A 20,124-nucleotide genomic window follows, 5' to 3' on the forward strand; every position below is an offset into this window, starting at 1 on the left:
AAAACAAAACAAACTAGAAAACCTGAAAGAAAAAGAATGCAAAACTAGCCTAAAATATTAAATCCCGAATCGGATAATTAAAACGACATATTTTGACCTAAATCCGTTAGGGCTCACTAAAGTGAGTCTTGAAGATCTCGTCGTTCCCATTCTGGAAAGGTATCATGCGTCTCAAACGGACATTCTGGCCAAAAGTTAGTCAAATCTGATTCAAAATCAAAACCTGACTTTTCGCACGAGAAACCCGAAAAGTCCAAAACCAATTTTTCTTGAATATTCCAGCTGCTAATAACCTCTTTACACGTGAGTTACCTATTTTCCAATCACTTTTCTTGATTATATGCCGCTTGTTTACTTTTATGGTTTTCTGATTGAGTCGGGTCCATTCTCGTCCTACATCACAGACAGTGAAGCAACTAATGGTTTCCCCTCTTCATAAGTTTTATTAAGTTTACTACTCACCAAGTCCCACCGCTTGAAATTTATGATTTTGAGAGATATTCCTATGGGTCAACTGGGTCAAAGCAAAGTAAAGGCCAGCAACATCTATGAAACCGATCAAAGCTTTCAACAATTCCTGAAAACAAAATGAGCAATTAACAATATGTGAATTACTACTCAAAACCACACTCTATTCTAATTGGAAAGCTAGCCGAATTACAATCGAGCTTTAGTTAACTGATATTTCACACTGCACTGCGTGTTACACAAAGTCTAAGTCCATCCTACTTTCTTTATTTTTTTTTTCTTGACAAAGACAAAAAGTTCAACCAGGAATTTCTGTCCTGTCCTGTCCTGTGCCAAATTGGTTATTGCTCAAAAAGACATTGTTTCCTGTCCTGTGCAACTCAAAAAATTCAACCGAAAATGGAGCTTATTGCTCAAATTGTTGCACGATTGACTTCATGCAACAGGATGTAATTGATGGAGTTGAGATGCAAGGCACTTTGATTCACTTGAAATTATAAAGGTAACATTTCAAGCACCAACCAATAATTCCATGCTGTCCAGCATTTCCCTTCTGTTTTTCTTTTTGTTCTTCTATCTCTTCTTTTTCATGTTTATTGTTTTTGATGATCTCAACTAGGGCTTATAATTTAGATAGACATAGAGCCTAAATCCTAAACCCTTAGTCTTAAACATTCCCTAACCTTACTAGTGTACTTGGACACACTTAAGCAACATAGTTGAGTCACTTGAGTGTTTGACTAGTACCTGTTACTGAGGTTGGTGGTTGAAAATGGTTAATAATGAATCCATGTAGTAAAAACTAATGACTGGATAATGAGGTTTTCAGTTAATCTTAGATCCACTATTTGCTTCATTAGTGGTGTTAGCAAAGCCAGCCCCAGGGGGTTGAGGTAGATGTAAATCACTTGACCAAGCCAGCTAAAATTTGTTATGTACATACTTTTTGAGTGTTCTTGTGAATTTATTTTAAATTGCTTTCTATAACCACCTGATTGAATTAGATATAATAGATTTCTAGTGAGTGTACGATTTTTGCTCCCTAGCGATTTCCTAGAGCCATCCTCCTAAAGAGGATTATAAGTGCGGCTGGATGTCCAGTTCTGAACCCAGCCGCGAAGCGTTAAGGGATTTGTTAGGTATCAGAAACAGAAACAGCTGTACAAGTTTATGAAGCCGAGTATAATTGAATTGGTAATTTATCAAGTTCAATCACCAAGTAATATCGGTTTTTTCTTTGTTAAAGCTAACTAGTGTCAGTGATATGCTCATTTGAAAGTGACTTTCCTCACCTCAGAAATACAGTGCATATGATTCATCAAATAATGGGGTAAATATCAGTCACTGGCAAGAAGTTTGCTATAAGAATTGGATATATATTGAGTTGAAAACCTCAAACTTCGTTGTAAATTTGGAAGTTCTTTATTACATCATCATCAATGATTACAAACAGTAATTCTTCTTTATAAATGTATAGCATGCTATTTGGGTGGCTCAAATTGCAATCTCAACCAAGCTCCCTTGTTTGCCCCTTATTCAGGCTCCAAACAACCTGAAAATATGGTAAATTTGTTAGTTCTTATGTAGGTTAGTGGACAAATTCAAACAAGGTAATTGTGGGGTTCTTACTCTTTACCTTTGCAATCGGGACTGTGAGCGTCTAGTGCTGCACATCAGTTATGTATTGTTAGGTTGAATGACAGTAGAGATTATATTAGCATATACAAAATGGTTATACGTACGTTCCTGTATAACAGCTTTAATTCTCAATAAGCTTCCAAAAAAAAAAGATTTCACCTCGTAAGGGTATGATTTGTATGCACAGCCAGTTATATGCATTTGATACATTGTCCATGAAATTTCACCGATTAATTCTGTATTCAAATAAATTATGTTGAGTTTGGTTTTGTTCTAGAAACTCTTCCTGAAGAAATAAATAATAACGAGCATTGACATTGCTAACTATTTGTACTGCTTCTTATCATAAAGAGAATCTACTGACTATGAAATGAGGAAATTAAAACTAAAGAGAAGACATGCATATATTATCTTTTTCATTTTTGCAGATATTATGATATTTATGACACTTTTATGTGTGTATATATATATATATAGATATATATGTCTGTCTGTAAAGCTTCCACTACATGTCTTTTAGCATAACATGCCTTAGAGTCGTCTGTGATTTGGTGACTGGCTTTGGTGCTGGTTTTTCAGGCTCGTCACTTGGGATAGGCACATTCTTCACCTGTAGTAATTCCAAAAAAAGCATGCTCTAAATCTTGAAAACAATAAAAAGATATATATGGGATTGTATTCAGTTAAGCATAAACAACGACATACCAAATTTCTATATTGGAGATTAAAGAACATCTGGATGTATCTTTGCTTTGCCTGTTTCTGCTCTTTGTTCAACTGCCTCCAGAATGTATAAGTGCAGCCCATGTTCAACACCTTGTTTGCATATATCTTCCAAGTGTAGCTACAAAATTCAGATCATTACTAAATTTAAATTCCTTAGGAGAAGGAGTGTATTGCGTGATATTTCATAGACAATAGGAATGAACTTAACCAAACAAATTTTACCATTCATAAATGCGTTGCAAACCCGCTTTTGAATACTTGTCCCAGTATGTAGCCTCAGTTTTGCATTTCTCAAAGAAATCGGCAATTTTGCTGCTTGCATCATCACCATTGTTGGGATCAATATGGAAACCAGAGATCCCATCAACAATGATTTCAGCTGGTCCTCCTTGGTTGGTTGCAAAAGTGGGTAAACCACAGTTCATTGCCTCAATGACAGTAAGACCAAAAGCTTCATATAGAGCAGGTTGAACAAAAGCACCCCTGGTGTCCGCAATACAACGGTAGAGTTCTCCATTGCGGTTCCTATCAGTCTGTGCTGCTATCCATCTGATCTGACCCCGGAGCTGGTACTTCTCTATCAGTGAATGCATCTTTTTAATTTCTTCTATTTCCTCTCTATCTTTTGATTTTGAAGGGTCAAAGAAGCCTCCAACTACTACAAGGTTAACCAGATTTCTGAGCCTCTTGTTTTTGCCATACCATTCAACTAAGCCAGTAATGTTCTTAACAGTGTCGAGCCTTGCCATTGAGAAGATGATAGGTTTCTTCCTGTCTACTAGGAACCCCCTGTTTCAGAAACAGTGCAGATTGATTTTAGATGGTACGAGTACATAATTACTAGTTCAGAAGAATTATTTACTATCTGGACACTAGCAAACTTACATATGTTCATTGTTATCCTCCTTGCTATACAGTAGTTCTTCAATGGCAGGATGAAATGATGAGACTCTTTTTTGTTTCTCAGTGTAAGGGAAATAGACAGACTGGTCAGCCCCAGGTGCGGCAATGTTAAATTTGGGATCGAATACGTTGATGCCTGAAACAACTCTACAAAGCCCTGGGAGAGTAAATGCGGTATGGCTTTCATATTGTCCTGGTCTGTCTTTGCTGCATACATCAACGTTCAAGTACATTATACACTATTTAATCCAGTTGTCAATCCTATATGATGATATATTAGTTACTGTTGCTAACCTTCCTGCAATTTCCTGGAATGTGCTTGCAATGACAAAATCTGATGCATTCATTGAAATTGTGTCTGCTAGAAATTGGCATGAGAAGTGATACTTAGGGTCTAATTCCTTCCACTTGATGTCTGAGTCTTCATACTTTGTCTTCTCCAAAGCATGTGCAATTGTTGCCTGGTTTTAATGCATTATATTGATTAGTAAAAGTGAAGTGGAGAAAACTTGGTATCTTATCTATAAGCTGATGAATAGTGACCTGAGTTATTCCAAGTTTGTTAGCCATCAGAGAGGCCACCAAATTCCCATCAGTGTAATTTCCAATAATAAGATCAGGCTTCCCGTCCATGAGGTCGAGGATTTTGGCTGTAGCATCCTAGTAATTTGAAAGAGATAGAATAATTATTTGAAACTGAAAGCACATCAGGAAAATAAATCAATTTGTGAGCACTCTACAAGAACGAGTTGAAATATTGAAGGGGAACCATGCCTGCACAAACAGCTCAAGATAGGGGTAGATATCAAAACGAGAAACCCAACGACGAAGGACCCCCTTTTCTGTCCTAAATGGAACCCTAAGAATGTTTGAGTACTTGGTGCCATTGATCGGTTCCAACTCCTGATTGCACGTAGTTCCCCTTGCTTCAGGAATGAGTCTTGTTACCTATTCAAGCCAAGTATTTAGTTAGTATACCCGATAAACTGAACCACCTTCATGAGGGGTGAAACTCACCACAAAAATTTGAGGCTTCACAGCAAGCCCTTGTTGCTTAATTCTAAGGAGCAATTCTTCTTCCAGAGCTTTAACTTGATCCAGAATATAAACAACCTGCAGTTTTAGATTGTAGAATTGAACTTTCAGAATACTATTATGAATGTCGATGCAATGAGTCTAAGCTTATCAGATACAGTTTTTCGATTTTGACCTGTCCACCGGTGTCTGGCAAACCAAGAACATCAGCTTGGCCAAAATAGCCGTGAGGAGAGAATATTACAACATTGAATATGGTAGGAAGCCTGCTCAAAAACCTCTCCATGTTAAGTGGATCTGGAGCTTGTAGTACTTCTGATAGTATTCTCATTGTTTCCATGGATCTCTCTGCTGTGTCTCCCCAACCCTTCTCAAAGCCCCACTCCTTAAACCTGTAAATGAGAGTTTTAGTTTCATATAGCAAGTTGTAGGACTAACTAAACAGAGAAATAAGTAGAGTCAGTCACCTAATTTCAAAATTTTGAAATGGAGTGTCCTTCGGAAGCGCCGAGAGGTAAACTTCTGTCACAATCATGGCCATCTGAAGCTTTGCAGCAGTGTTGAGGGTGTCATTGATCATAAGTTGCTGTTGATTCAAAATCACAGAAATACATTGGAGACATTATTAGCATAAAACTTTTTAATATTCTTATCTTGAATTAAATTCTCTCTTTGACAAAAACTGTATTTCTGCCAGTCCCATACTTCTCCTTGATAATTCAGTGAAAGTAAGTAGTCCACAAGGGGCTGTGAATTCTCCAATCTCCCAGCTAGCATCGAAGTCATGAACTTGGAAACATAGTCAAGTCCATTTCCAATCGAGGATGATAGAGTTAAGTGAGGAGTAGAGAAGTCAATTGCTCTAAAATCCACCTCCAAAGCATTTTCATCATTGGCCCTGAAAAGTGAGAGTGTTATCTAATAAATAGATAGATAATTTTCAAGATGTAGTGAGTAGCAAAAAATAGTTAGATATATATGTGTACCATTTCTCATCATAAAGCGTTTCTTTGCATTTCAAGTAGTCCCTCACGGTGATGGCCTCAACTGAGAGATCCTCAGAGCTGACTTTAACAAATTCCCAATATCCAGGGTTTGGTCTTATTGAAAAGAGAACATGTGGGGGACTAACAACAGCTTCCTGTTGACGTTAGGAAAACATATCATCACAATGTCAACAAACCTATAATTCATAATTTCACATAAAAAAAAGCTAGAAAAGAAAAACACCTGAGTTGAACACAATATATAGCCAAGTACTCCTGCCAAGACTTGGTTCATTTCAACCTTGTCATCTATGACTAACTCCACTTCATTCATCAAATGCTGAAGTTTCATTATCCTTTTTCCCTTTTCAATGAACTTAGCAAAACACCTCTTCATATGGTACCGGCTCTGCCTCAGAGCGTCGGGCATGCTTTCGGCTATGGAGTCAGATCGCTTCATGGCTGCAGTTGCAGAATCCATTTTGATGAGCTTCAAATTGTTAGAAGATGAAGCAGTTTGTTTTGGGTTTGCTGATCAGGTGGAGATGGTAATGCATTTATAGGCTACTTGGCTGAGTTGTTAACCGTTGAAGCTTGGCTGAGTTGTTAACCGTTGAAGCTTTGCTTTTGGTTTCGTCAAGCTCATATAGAAATGTAACTTTTCCGGAAGCTGAAATGGGGTCCAAACTTCTAAGAAAAGAAGCTAGATTCACCAAGGTGAGAAAGAGAGAATAACAGAGATGAAGAAAAGGGAAAGAATTATTGATGCAAATACAATACAAAGAGAAAAACAAAAAAGAAAAGAATCTATACCCGCGGTATAGTAATTCCATCAATAATAACATCTGATGGGGCTTCTACCCCCCTTCAAAAAAAAAAAAAAAAATATCTGTGAGACAAGATTCTGGCTTTAAAAGAAGCTCTCAGGTTTCTCTCTAGCTCACGTAACTACCGGGTATCATTCTTTCCTTGTTTCTTTCTTACTGCATTGGTTGGCATCACAAAGAATATAGAAAGATTGCAATTTCACGGAAGCTGATGATGTTGATGATTCTTCTGTTTTTTTTTTATTTTTCTTCTTCTTCTTCTTCTGATCTAATTTTTGTAACAGTGAATCTTTCGATTGAGTTTATGAAACAACCAACAATTCCCCACGTTGGCTTTATTCTTAGTGTGTGATCTCTTTCCACCAACTTCTTTTCTTTTTTAGTGAAATCGTCACCATATCAGCTAGGTATCTAAAATAGGATCCCATCTTAAAGGTGTGACAAAAAAGATCAGTCACTCAATGACGGGACTCATGATTTTGTTTATGTGAGGGTGAAATGCTTATAAGAACCAAATAGAGGCTGAAAGTAGGGGCGAAAACATTAGATTTTAAAGAGAAACCAGACTATTCATAGAATATGCTTTACCAGAGAAAAGAAAGAAAGAAAGAAAAAGAGCAGCAGCCATCACTTGTCTGTGTTTTGGTCCCTAGATGCTCACGCTTCTAGCAGTAAATAAAGGCCCTATACGAAAAAACAATCATAATCAACTTGGGACACATATCCACCAAATATGCTTCGATTTGGATAGTCAAGAGAATAGTGCAAACGGGTTAAGGTCCAAGTTTAGAGCCTTAGAGGTACAAAGTCCAAGTTTGTCACTGCGGATCAAACATGGGTTGGAGATAAACCATGGATCTGAATTCAAATCTCAAACATGCCCAATAGGACCCCAATATTTCTTTGGGGAAATATCACCAATGGTCACTGAGTTATGACTTATTCGACACTTAACTCACTGTATTTTCAATAATATCACTTAACTCACTCAGTTTTACATCCGTCTTTCACTTAACTCACTGCCGTTAATTCTACAGTTAGAAGCAGTTAAAATTGAGGGTATATTTGTCAAAACACTTAAAAATCATTTTTAACTTAAAAAAACTACATTTATTAGACTTTTTTTCAATTTTTTTAAATTTCTGAAATTTCTAATAAAAAATGATTTTTTTAACTTAAATATAATTTGAAAAAAATTGTCTTTTTTTAAAAAAAAAAAAAGTTAGAAATGCATTTTTTTAGTGTTTAGATAAATATACCCTCAATTTACATTTATTAGACTTTTTTCAATTTTTTAAATTTTGAGATTTCTAATAACAAATGATTTTTTTAACTTAAATATAATTTGAAAAAAAAATCGTCTTTTTTTTTAAAAAAAAAAAAGTTAGAAATGCATTTTTTTAGTGTTTAGACAAATATACCCTCAATTTTAATAGCTTTTAACGGCAAAATTAACGACAGTGAGTTAAGTGAAAGACGGATGTAAAACTGAGTGAGTTAAGTGATATTGTTGAAAATACAGTGAGATAAGTGTCGAATAAGTCATAACTCAGTGACCATTGGTGATGTTTTCCCATATTTCTTTTACGGAAAGGTGTTAAAAGACACTATTTCATTGTAATTTTCAGTTTCTTCTTTTCAGAGTGTGTTTGATTGTTTTCAACTTTGAAGTGTCATTCCACTGCTATTTATTATTGTTACTATGGAGGACATATTATTGTTGTGGTATAAAGTTTACAACGATGTATTGCAGTGAAGGAGAAATGAAGGACAAACAAACGGGATATGAACTATGAAGTATTGGCAAAGACTAAGAGAAAAGACTAACCTTCATTTATATTCCTAGTTTTGGTTCTGGCTTCTACCTTGATTAGCTCACCCGAGGCCTCAATTATTCGATGGAAGGTGTAGATGACGTTATTCCCCACCCCACCCATGTCATGACTTTGAGGAAAATAAGACAAGGACTCTCACAATGATATTTGTAATTTCCGGCATAGAATGTGGTAGATATCTCATGTTCTTGTGAATTTTGCCTCAATAATTTTAATTTTCTTGTTGAGTACGTCAAATGGATTAAAGTGTTCAGCTTAGATTCTTAGGACCTAGGGAGAGCTTCTATTAAGGACCATTAAAATGAGGACTAGTTGAAGACCTTATTGTGAGACCCACTTTTGGATCACATTTCCATAAATCAACTGTTAGATGTTTAGATATTTATGTGTACATAATTTATGCAATTTTTCAACCAAATTGAAAATCATTATACAACATTAATAATCGTGATTTATTAGTTATGAACATGAACGGTTCATGTTTGATAAATTTGGTTCATTTATTGATTTGATCTAGTTTGATACCTTAACGATTAGCAATTTGAAAGAAAACTTTCAGTTATGATATACTCATGCATACATAAACATCTAACGGTTGATTTGTTGTAATGTAATAGAAAAGTGGGTCTTCCAAACCGTTTATTAGAAAGTCATTAACTAATCCTCATTAAAGTGCTCCTCATTAGAATGACTCACGTAAACCTATTCCATTTTAGAAGTACAAATTCTAAACATGGACAATGTTTAGAGAAAGATGTACTTTTTATCTAATCTCCAGAGAACGAAGCATCGCGCAAGAAGTAACACATTAACCAATAAAATAATCATGATTATTAGCCCATCTAACTCCTCTGATATGGTCAACCTGGTGAATGGTTAGTGGGATGATACTCATCCTTTTATTGGTTTAATTTCTAGTTGCATAACTCTCGCAATGAGAAATGTACCGCAACATGGTGGCTAGCTGATGCGTCTCGTCCAAATGAGACATAGTATGAAGCTTTTTTTTGTAAGAATAAGAAACCTTTATTGATAACCAAAATTACATAACATGGGAATGACCGGTGGTGGACAAGAACTCCCCACTCTCCTCCCTAAAACCTAAACCAGTTACGGGTCCGTCATCCAGAATGACCTCCTTGAGCCGAAAGGGCCCAACCCCTAACCACCTATATCGCCCAACCCCTCGGGCTACAGAGAATCCCGAGAATCTCGATACCACCTCATAGACAACCGCCATAAAAACCAACGCTCTCTTCCACACTGTGTCCCAATGATATCAGACCCCGTGCAATGATCGTTTGTCAGCACATTGACCATAAGATAAAACCAAAACTAAACCAACTCGTCCCCAGGAATGACACCAAATCCATGGCACCTCAATTTGACCCAACCCTAGCTCAAAAGAGTAGGGACATACTAATGACCAGAAAAGACTAACCAAAAGCCTAACCAAAAATAAAACTTTAAACAAGACCAGACCAAAGCTATTACAATCAACTTCCCTCTCTCCAATTTCCCTGCCGGCAGACCACCTCCACAAAGCTTGCCCTTCGAGCTCACCTCCCCAGAGATACGCAATCAATACCGTAAACCACACTGATACACCTGCCTGTCGTCGGCCGAATCTAGATCTGGAAACAAATCCACTCCAATCCAAACCACCGAGAAACAAGAAGGGAATCACCGTGCCCTTCCACCTCGGAACGAAATTGCTCCACCCATATGTGTCCATCTGCTTGGGAGCCTGAACCCACCTCTGCAAACATCGCCGAGCGACCAACCTCCGAACAGAGACCAGCGCCATACGATCCATGGCATGCCGCCACCACGATCTGGCATCTGGCCCCTTGCTCCAAGCCTGCGCCGCCGCCGAATTAAACCCCTCCACGCCCGCGCCTCTGCCTGAGAGTAGAGAAGAAGCATGCAAAGCCCCGACCAACGAAGAGAAGACAAAACCCCATCTCCCTTCCGACAACACCTGCCATACGTCACTGAGGCGGGAAGCCACGGTCGACGAGGAGGCGCGGCCGGACGAGCGTCAAACTCTCCTTCGCTCTTTCCAAACCCTAGCTCTCTCTCCTGACATAGTATGAAGCTTGCACTTCATATTTTGAGGATCCTCCGATTACATCAAGGACCGTTTGAAGGAGAATAATGATGGGTGTTTCTGTGTTTGTTTTATTTCACCACAAAAAGAAAAATAAAAAATAAAAAAAAGGGGCCGTGACCACTCACCCAATTTTAGCCCAAAAATTGCCCACTTACTCCACCAAGAGTTTTTTAACCCAATTTACCCAATCTAACAGTGTTTGACAGTATTGCCCTCATTTTAAATAACAAATTACACTCATATCTCTATCTCTCCTCCCCCTCATCGATTTCTCTCTCTCTCCTTCTCTAACCTCGTCTCAGGCTCTCTTTCTCTCTCTTTCTCTCTAAGCCACCACACCCACCACTCCATCGTCGATGACGGCCTCCACTGCCGCCGCTCTGTCCCACCGTCAGACCACCAGAGGATGACGCCATCCAACTCCATGATCCCAACCCTTCTGGGCTTCGCCGGTTTTGTTCGTCAGATGTCCGGGAAGCTCTCCACGCCGGAATCTGGTCTGGGCTTCGTTTGCAGGTCTCAGACGACGTCAAAACTGTGGTCTATTGGGGGGCAATAGACCGATTATTGCTCCCCAATAATTTCTTAACTGTGGTTAATTAATCACTGAAATTAGAGTTTTGATAAGTCTTATGTTGTTTTGAGTTTATTAAAGTACAATAATCTGTCAATGATAGAAACTGGTGATTTTTGGGGTGGTCTATTGGGAGGCAATAGACAGATTATTGCCCCGCAATAATGTCTTAATTGTGGTTCATTTATTACAGGTCATTTCAACAAAATGCTGCTAGATTCATTAACAAAAATAATTAGGTTTATTGGGGGGTCATAATATGATTATTGGGGGGCAATAATATGATTATTGAGGGGTAATAAAATCAGACGCCGGAATCCGGTCACCAGTCCGGCAGTCGGATTCGGGATTCCGGTGACTGATTGTGGGATTCCGATCACTGGATGCCGGACTCCGGTCACCGGTCGCCGGAGACCGCAGCCGGCCATTGGTCACCGGAGCACAGCAAGGTGGAGGATGACTTCTCTCTCTAAGTGAGAAAGAAGGAGAGGGCAAAAAAGTCCTAAAAATAAATAAAAAAAATAAAAAAAGAATTAATTAGGTATTAGGGAAATAATCCCTTAAAGTGTTTTGGGTAAATGAGGTTAAAAAACTGTTAGTGGAGCAAGTGGACAATTTTTAAGCTAAAAAAAAATTACATCTACGGCTGATTAGAAAAGCCAAACAAATGAGGATAAATAATCATCCGTCCACGTGGCAACGAGTAGAACCCCTAAAATGAAATTAGGGTTTGGAGAAGCGGCTATAAATAGAACCACGTCCCCTTGTCAATTGTCACACCCAGACTCTCTCTCTCTCTCAGAGTCCGCCTCCTCCCTTTGTTTTGAATTCTTCATTTTTTTTTTCTCTTCTTTCTGGTTTGGACTAGGATTAGGGTTAACATCATTAGTCGGCGTCGAATAAACTGATTACCATCGCTCTTTCTGAGTGGGCGCTGCGTATGAGCCGACGCCATAGCTACTCTGTTTCTGTAAATTCTCGAGGGCCTCCTTCTGGTTTGTTCTCACGCAGATTCGGACAAATTTCTCATCTTTTAACCTCTTTATTTTTGCCATCTGGGGTCTTATGATCCAGATCTGGTCAATTTCTATTCTGTGTCGTTTTGGATTATATAATGAAGATGGAAGTGATGACTATTTCCCCAGATGATCGAAGCTGAAATAACTGAGCTATTACATCTCTGTGTGTGTTACACACAGAGATACCAAGCCAGGTGTTTCTGATCCATCTTCAATTTGTGTCTTTTTTCTTTTTTTCATTGTTTGAAAAAAGAATGAAAAATCTATGATGATAAATCTAAGGCTTGTTTCTCAAGAACATTCGCAGTTGCCGCCTGAGAGCTTTCGCCTTCGCCAAGGCTTGAGAGCTTATGCTGCTTTTTCCTTCCTTGGATGTCTGAGATTTCTTTTGTACTTTCTGTTTATTCTTCTTCATTTTTGTTTCTTAAGATTTTTCTTTTCTTTTTGATTTGTTGATTACTCAGTTGCAGATGTTATTTTTGTTGTTGCCAAACAAATAGTATGAAAATTGTGCATTAGGAGATTGTACATGTAATGGTGCATGTGTAATTGTTGGAAAAATGAGGGGGAAGTGTATAAAGGAATTGGTTATGTGCAAATAAATACTTGGGGTGCTAATTTGCTATGAGCATTGGTAAGAGTGTATGTTGTATTGTACAATGTGAAATCAGGTTTATCACATTCTGTACTCTTTGTTGATCAAAAGAGCAGAAAGTTTTGAAAATTATTTGGGGTTCTGGCTTTGCTCTAAAAATTGGTAGTTTCCTATGCAAAGTCTCATAAGGTATTTGCATCTGAAACTTGTTTTGAAGGAAAATCATTTGTTTATCCTATTTGTAATTTTATGCGGGGAGCATTTGGAAACTACGGAGCATTTGTCTGTTGCTCTGTAATGGATGGAAAGGGTTGTTTGGCAGCCCTTGTGGTTATCGAGTGAGGAAAGAACTAATCTCTTATATTGACTCCTGGCTGATTAAAGTTGAACTTAGCAAATGATCTTTCCTCTGATGATGACCAGTTCCTTTTGTCAAACTGGCAAAGATGGTGATCGAAACAACACTCGATCAGTCAAACGAAAAGAGAACAGTATTACGTCTCATTGTGAGCCTGGATCGGCATGATTTTAGCCCGACCCTTGGAACTTGTTCACCAAAAATTGATCAGGACAGAAGTCACAGAACACCACAAGTTCTTGATTGAACTAATTATCAATGAATAATGCTAACTCGTTATATAGAGTTTTATGAAATTTGACTACAAAATTACCTCTTGACAGCCTATTTCAGAAGCTTGTATATGAGTATGACTGGTATTGTCACAAAAAATTTAAATGTTTTCACTAGAGAACATCTTTCTGGAGAACAGTCGGATGCAATCTGCGAGAACTTCGCGATTCCTCTGGACATGGGAGGTAATGGAGGTGAACAAATTACAACTGCGTTTTTTAGACAATTTGGCGGTTATGTGGCAATGGATTGTTTCTCATAGTTGTCAAAAGGGACATAGCAGTGATAGTTCATCGCTGTGGAGATACCTTGAAGTTGTCATATATATTAAGAAGCATTTTGAAATATCTAGAAATATGCATGACGGTTTTACAATCTATCCCCCACCTGGAGAAATTGATGAAGCCTGCTCTTCTGCATGCAGAGGTTTGAGGATCCAATAGCTTTCCAAATGCTTCAGGAACTAAGGAGGCCATAGAAACCAATTCATTTAGAGAAAATGTTGTGACTGAGCTCAAAATATGCGCATCCGTGGTGCTATATTTTTATTATTTTCCTCACCATATAGTGGTATCTCATGAAATATTATCTGTGAACAAGTTTCAAACAGATCTTGTTGAGTGACGATAAATCTAGTTGCGTATGAGCTAAGGCATTGAATGGTTTATGTTTATTGTTATAGTTCTGAACGTGTCATTAAATTTTTTGCCGATATATTCCCTTGATGTTGAACTAAAGAGCGAGAGATATAATCCTATTTTCATCTTGCGCTTCTCTATCTATTCAAAGTGGTCTTTAGAAAGTTTATTTGAACCGTTGGAGTTTGCTTGTAGACTATTTCCTTTATGAGTATTTCATCACCTAACAGGATTTATATAAAACAAGTTTGGGTTACGAAACTCTTGAAACATTGGACAACACTATGCAGGTAACGCTGTGCTGTATATAGTTTCCATTTTTGCTACCTGTTTTCTGTGCATATGAATGTATAATATAGTTATTATGCTGCTCGAATGCCCTAATGTATAATATTCTGAATGATCCATTTACATCTGTCACTATATGTTTCAAATGATATGAAAAGGCAGTCCTTGAAGAGCTGGCACAAATTTTACCTGACAAGTTTCATGGGAAATTTTGATTCAACAAATAACCACTGTGCCAAACATTAGGGGAAAAAAAGATGAATTACTATAGATAAATCCATCTTTAGGATTCCTTTCTGCATACTTTCTCTGAAGCTGTACATTTGTTAATGAAGTTCGAACTCCCTTTCCAGATGCAGACATGACAAAAGAAGAAGTGTGTCATGCAAATTAACATTCTGTTGCTGTATGTGGAAAATGGTATATTAGATACTTCTGTAAATGTTTTTTTTTGCTGCAGAGGCATCCCTCATATTATTGATACTTCACATGACCATCATGCAACTCTAATTAAGCTTTTGAAGAGATCGTCTGTGTTGAAAACGAAGGTATCATTCATGTCCTTTGAAGTTGTATGAAATTGACATACTAAAATTTAGAAAACTTTGGCCTTCTTAGTCTGAGACAACCACTATATATGAACTTGCTGCTGGTACTGGTAGTAAATAACGTACATCTTATCTCTTCTCAGGTAGTAAAGAAGTTAGTTAAATTGCATAAGATGGCTTGTCATCAGTTGAAAAATGTAGTATTATCTGTTTACTCAGTATTCAGTGAAAGTCGTCTCAGAGATCAAGCTTTCTGCTTCATGCAGTTCGGTGAACGGGGCAAAAAGCCCAGCAAAAGAAAAACAAAGAAACTATCTAGCCATTATGGCTATTACAAACTTTCCTAGTCCTGCAGGCTATACCAAGAATACCATCAAGTAGATCTTCAATCTCCAAAGTGGCCAGGAGGGGTCTGGAAAGTAGACACACCAGAATGATGAACACTTTTCCTTAGCAAGAATATCGGCAACCATTTTCCCCTCCCAGTGAATGTGCTTGACTTTCACCTCATCGAATTGAATCTTCAACTGCTTGTAGTTCAGAAGAAGAGTGCCAAGAGGATGATCAATGTTCTCACCTTGTAAAATATTCACTAAACAATCAGTACGAGATTTAACCTCCCGTTTGTTTATATTCAGAGAAGTAGCAAGCTCCAGTCCATGAAAAAGGCCCCAAGCCTCAGCTTGGTAACTTCTCCAGCTCCAATCCTGAAGCCACTTATTCACTCTCCAGTTTCAACCAATAAGAGCACTATTAGTCTGAGATCCGCTAACACTTAATCTATACAATCCCTGATCATGCTTAGACCAAGAAATCGTCTCAGTAGTCTTTTCTAAGCTATTCCGTTCAGTAGCATAGTTAGAATAGCTTCAGATATATAACAGATTCAAAGCTGCTGGCTCAAAAGTTTTCTTGCATCTCCATTTCCATATAAACCAACCGCATAAAGTAAAGAAAGCATTCCATCGAAGGTTATTCACAGTGTACCTCGCTTGCTTTAGACTGGAAGTAATCCAATCTTTCCATCCCAGGTTGAAGGTTATATATCTTCATAGCAGCAGGGACTGAAACAGCTTCCCATACCTGCCTGGCGTTTGTACAATCCCACAATACATGCCCCATGTCTTCTGAATCATTGGAGCATAAAACACAAAGAGGGCTGTTAGCAATGCATCTCTTGAAGCGTTGTTCTTTAGTCAATAATTTACCTTGAACAAGCCAAAGAAAAGTCTTCAACTTTGGGGGGATAGCAGAAGACCAGATATCCTTCCATCTAAAGTTGTACACATTTTGCTCTCTTCTTAATATCTGATAGGCAGATTAACTGAAAGAATTCCTGAAGATGTACCACTCCAAATCAACTTATTTCAGACTGATCAATGGAAATAGGATACAAGTGATCTTACTAATAACATCAACAGGAAGAATAGGTCTGAGAGACTCCAAATTCCAAATACCATGCTGTAAAAAATCTTCAACAGTGGTGTTATCATTATCAAGAGCAAATTGTCTTAACACACCAAGGCTAGACCAATTATCCATTTTAAACCTTGTTTCAACATATGAGAGCCAAAGAACACAGTAGTCCATGTGCTTGAGCAATTTTGAGGTTTTTTCATAGGATGGAAATCAGAGACCAAAGCCCTGATCGCTTGCAGAAGTCTCAGCTTGCCTTTGCCTTTGACAGAGCTTATTTCAGAAGCAAGAGAGCTATTGATGTTAGGAGAGCAGTACACAAGTGATTTCTCAAAATTCAATCTTTGTCCAGACAAAGCACCAAATAATCCAGGAATTTCTTCAGAAGCCTAGGATGCTTAACACTTGCTTCAGAGAATAACAATAAGTCGTCTGCAACAAAAATTGGGAAACACAAAAAAGGAACAGGTCTTTTTTGTTGTAGTATATATGAAACATGTTGTATTGTTCATTGTATAAAATGTCTATGTCATGTATAAGATAAGTATTTGAGTGAATAGCATAGGTATAGTGACTTGTGAGTCAAGCTTTATGCCAATGGGGAACAAGTGTGGCAATCATCATCACAAACCACAATGTGGAGCTGCAAATGGAGATGCCACAATGGAAGGCTACAAATGAAGATGCCATCAAGTTGTATCATTATTTACTTCAAATGTATCCCTATAAATACCTCCTATTGAATGAAATGAAAAACACACTTGAATCTCTATTCCCTCTCTCTCTCTGTCAATTTTGCTTGTCCTTAAACACGTTATCAGCACGAAATTGCTCTAGAATTAGAATCGAAATTGAAAAGAGTAGAGGGAGTTCAAAATCCGATCGAAGTCATTTTTCCAAACCAACAAAAAACCTCCAAACCCTAGCTCATATCAAAGCCCTTGATCCAAGAAGGCCAGAACCGGTTTTAGAACCTCCAGAACCGGCCGGAAACCGCCTGAACCGGCCATCGGAAAAATTGAACAGCTGCCGGACCGTTGTCGAGTCCTGCCGAAGTGCTGCCGAGCCCCTGCCGAAGTGCTGCCGAGCACCCTGCACAGCCCCTGCACAGCAGCTGCCGAGATTTGCCGAGGCCCCTGCGCAGCACCTGCCGAAGCCCCTGCCGAGTCCTGCCGAGACCTGCCGAGTCCTGCCGAAGCCCCTGCGCAGCAGCTGCCGAGCACCTACCGAGGACCTGCGCAGCAGCTGCCGAGCCATCTGCCGAGCAGCTGTCGACAGATCTGTCGAGTAACTTTCCGGCAACTCTCCGGCCACTTTCCGGCCACTTCTCCGGCAACTTTTCCGGCCACTCTCCGGACACTTTTCCGGCGACTTTTCGACAACTTTTCCGACGACTTTTCTACAACTTTTCCGGCGACTTTTCCGGCCATTTTCCGGTGACTTTTCCGGCAACTTTTGGGCAACTTTTTCGGTCATTCCCGACAACACTATTTCAAGGTATTCTTTACTAAAAGTTCCCGCTTTTGAGTTTTTATTTATTTTTCTCCTCCTTTTTCTTTTTGGGAACTTACAATTAAAAAGCAGAATTATAGAAATTCACCCTAAACGAACTAAGAGCGTTCGTAGTCAATGAACTAAGAGTGTTCATAATATTCGGACTAAAAGCGTCCGCAAGCATCGACTTATGACCCTATTAAACATCATTGTTTCGGTCTAATCCAAATATTCTTGGAAATTGATTTCTTGGTAGCATAGCTCGGAAATCTTATTGTTTTAGTTTTTCGTGGAAGTTTTAAACTCCGAAACTAATACATCTTTTTCTTCTTATATTTCAAGGATGTCGAATGAACCTAGACTCGAATTTCAAATCCTTGACTCAACTAGTTCGGATTACCATAGTTGGAAAACTGACGTTGAGAACCATCTCACATCAAAAGGGATATTGCCCATAATCCAGGCACCAAACGCGGGCCTTGTGTTCCAACGAACACCCATAAAGCATGCACAAGCAATTATCTTGATGCGGCGCCATATGGACAGAGCACTCAGATTAGAGTATATGTCCATCAAAGATGCAAGGGACCTATGGGTAGCGCTAGAAGAACGCTTTGATAATATCCAAGATTCCCTCCTCCCTGACTTGAAGGTTCAATGGAACAATATACGCTTCTCCGACTTCAAGTCTGTTGCTGAATACAATTCAGAAGCTCTTCGGCTAAAAGCCATGCTGAAGTTCTGTGGAAAACCTCTCACAGAAGAAGAGCTAATTGAGAAGACTCTCTCCACCTTCCCCGTCGCAGCAATTATACTATCAAAGCAATATCGCACTGAATTTAATGCTGGACGACTTACGAAGTTCAATGAGCTTATCAATATTTTGTCGGTGTCTGAGAAGCACGACAATATCCTTGTGAAGAATTATAATTCAAGGCCCGTAGGAACCAAAAGCGTTCATGAGGCAAATTATAATGCACCCAAGAAAGGGCGCAAGGAGCGGTACCCTACTAATAAGGGGCATGTATACCCTAATAACAGGGGACATGACGGACGAATGGGTCCATACAACCGCCCCAATAAGGAAGGAAACCGCAACTTTGGAGCGGGCACACGTGGTGGCAATTCCACACGTGGGAAAAGAGAATATAACAACACCATGGGCCGTAACACTGTGGGCCGTGGAGGTCGCATAATACGCCGTGGTAGTAGCAGCAACAACCCGCCTAGGGAATATCCACAACGTGCACCTCAAATAAAGAAAGTCAACCACAATGACGTGTGTCATAGGTGTGGATCAATCGAGCATTGGTTTAAGCAATGCCAAGCAAGTACTCAACTAGCTGCACGCTACAAGGAGTACAGGGAAATGAGGGAGCAAGAAGCTCACCTTGCTGAAGAAGAAGATGGTGAAGATGTTATTCTCACCATAAAAGACTTCAAAGCTGAAAATGAAGAGCACGAGGATGCCGCAGACTTTGATTAAAATAGTCTTTTCTATTTTCCAATAAAACGGCAAATGTGCCTTAGTCAAATAACAATTGAATTGACTCTTTCTCATGTGGCGTACCCAATGAAGTATGATGTCTAGGCAAGTAATTGAGATCGGGGTACTTAAGCGAGCCTCGCTCCACCAACATCTCTCTACTTACCTGGTCATATTTTATTGGAATTACCAAACGGATTGAGCAATTACAATTTGTATAAAGTTTGATTTTATATTGGAATAAACTTTGGAAACTTTGATGTAATCATTGACTATTTTCCCTATTAATAAAGTATCGCATTATCAATGTCATTGACATGTGTTAATATTCCGAACTTTATTTTTTCAGTATGTCTTCGGGAGAATTGGAATGCCTTCTTGATAGTGGCACCACACATACTATATTACGACATAGGCAATTATTCTTATGGATGGCGCCTAGTCAATCTTTAGTGACCACGATGGCAGGACCATCTCAATTGATTCATGGTCGTGGACCAGCTCAATTTCTATTGCCGAATGGCACAAATATTAATGCCGCCGAAGCTTTATATGCTCCAAGGGCTGGAAGAACCCTATTAAGTTTTAAAGATATAAGAGCCAATGATTTTCATGTGAAAACACATTGTGAGAATGGACAAGAGTTCCTTTACATCACCTCTAATAACTACGGAAATACACGAGTATTAGAGAAACTCAAGTGTCGCTCTAGTGGATTGTACGCAACCACTATTAGAGTCATTGAATCCAACCATGTCATGAATGAAAATTTATGGGATTCCGACACATACAAACTTTGGCACGACCGTTTGGGACACCCAGGTCGAGATATGATGCTCCGTATATTAAAAACTTCACACGGACATCCATTCTTTAAAACAAAAGGAAGTACGAACCAAAGAAA

The 20,124-nt window shown here is 38.7% G+C and overlaps 1 protein-coding gene and 2 non-coding genes across 5 annotated transcripts; 2 read left to right on the plus strand and 1 right to left on the minus strand.

Moving 5' to 3' along the window:
- Positions 1-1,809: 1,809 nt before the first annotated feature.
- On the minus strand, positions 1,810-6,393 carry LOC133723366 (sucrose synthase 7-like). 3 transcript variants are annotated; one of them, XR_009852957.1, is made up of 16 exons: positions 6,001-6,393; positions 5,757-5,911; positions 5,476-5,668; positions 5,238-5,356; positions 4,946-5,162; positions 4,753-4,848; positions 4,510-4,683; positions 4,279-4,395; positions 4,030-4,196; positions 3,718-3,942; positions 3,055-3,621; positions 2,812-2,950; positions 2,637-2,716; positions 2,266-2,342; positions 2,105-2,134; positions 1,810-2,020 (listed from the first exon to the last, which is right to left on the minus strand). XR_009852957.1 is itself a non-coding variant. In XM_062150182.1 (15 exons), the coding sequence occupies exons 1-15, from the start codon at positions 6,235-6,237 to the stop codon at positions 2,005-2,007; spliced, it is 2,532 nt and encodes an 843-aa protein (XP_062006166.1). In that variant the 5' UTR covers positions 6,238-6,392; the 3' UTR covers positions 1,810-2,004. The 3 variants fall into 3 exon arrangements, 2 of the variants coding, with proteins under 2 accessions (XP_062006166.1, XP_062006167.1); XM_062150182.1 differs by lacking the exon at positions 2,266-2,342 and having other exon boundaries at positions 6,001-6,392; XM_062150183.1 differs by lacking the exon at positions 2,266-2,342 and having other exon boundaries at positions 2,098-2,134; positions 6,001-6,392.
- Positions 6,394-12,225: 5,832 nt separating this feature from the next.
- Positions 12,226-12,333, plus strand: LOC133723989 (small nucleolar RNA Z103). The gene has a single exon (XR_009853409.1). It is a non-coding gene; the product is annotated as a small nucleolar RNA Z103 (small nucleolar RNA).
- A 51-nt stretch (positions 12,334-12,384) lies between these two features.
- LOC133724031 (small nucleolar RNA SNORD14) lies at positions 12,385-12,508 on the plus strand. Its single transcript, XR_009853449.1, has one exon. It is a non-coding gene; the product is annotated as a small nucleolar RNA SNORD14 (small nucleolar RNA).
- The last annotated feature ends 7,616 nt before the right edge of the window (positions 12,509-20,124 follow it).

Source organism: Rosa rugosa, chromosome 7, assembly GCF_958449725.1.
Source record: "Rosa rugosa chromosome 7, drRosRugo1.1, whole genome shotgun sequence".
In the NCBI taxonomy this organism is placed as follows: domain Eukaryota; kingdom Viridiplantae; phylum Streptophyta; class Magnoliopsida; order Rosales; family Rosaceae; genus Rosa; species Rosa rugosa.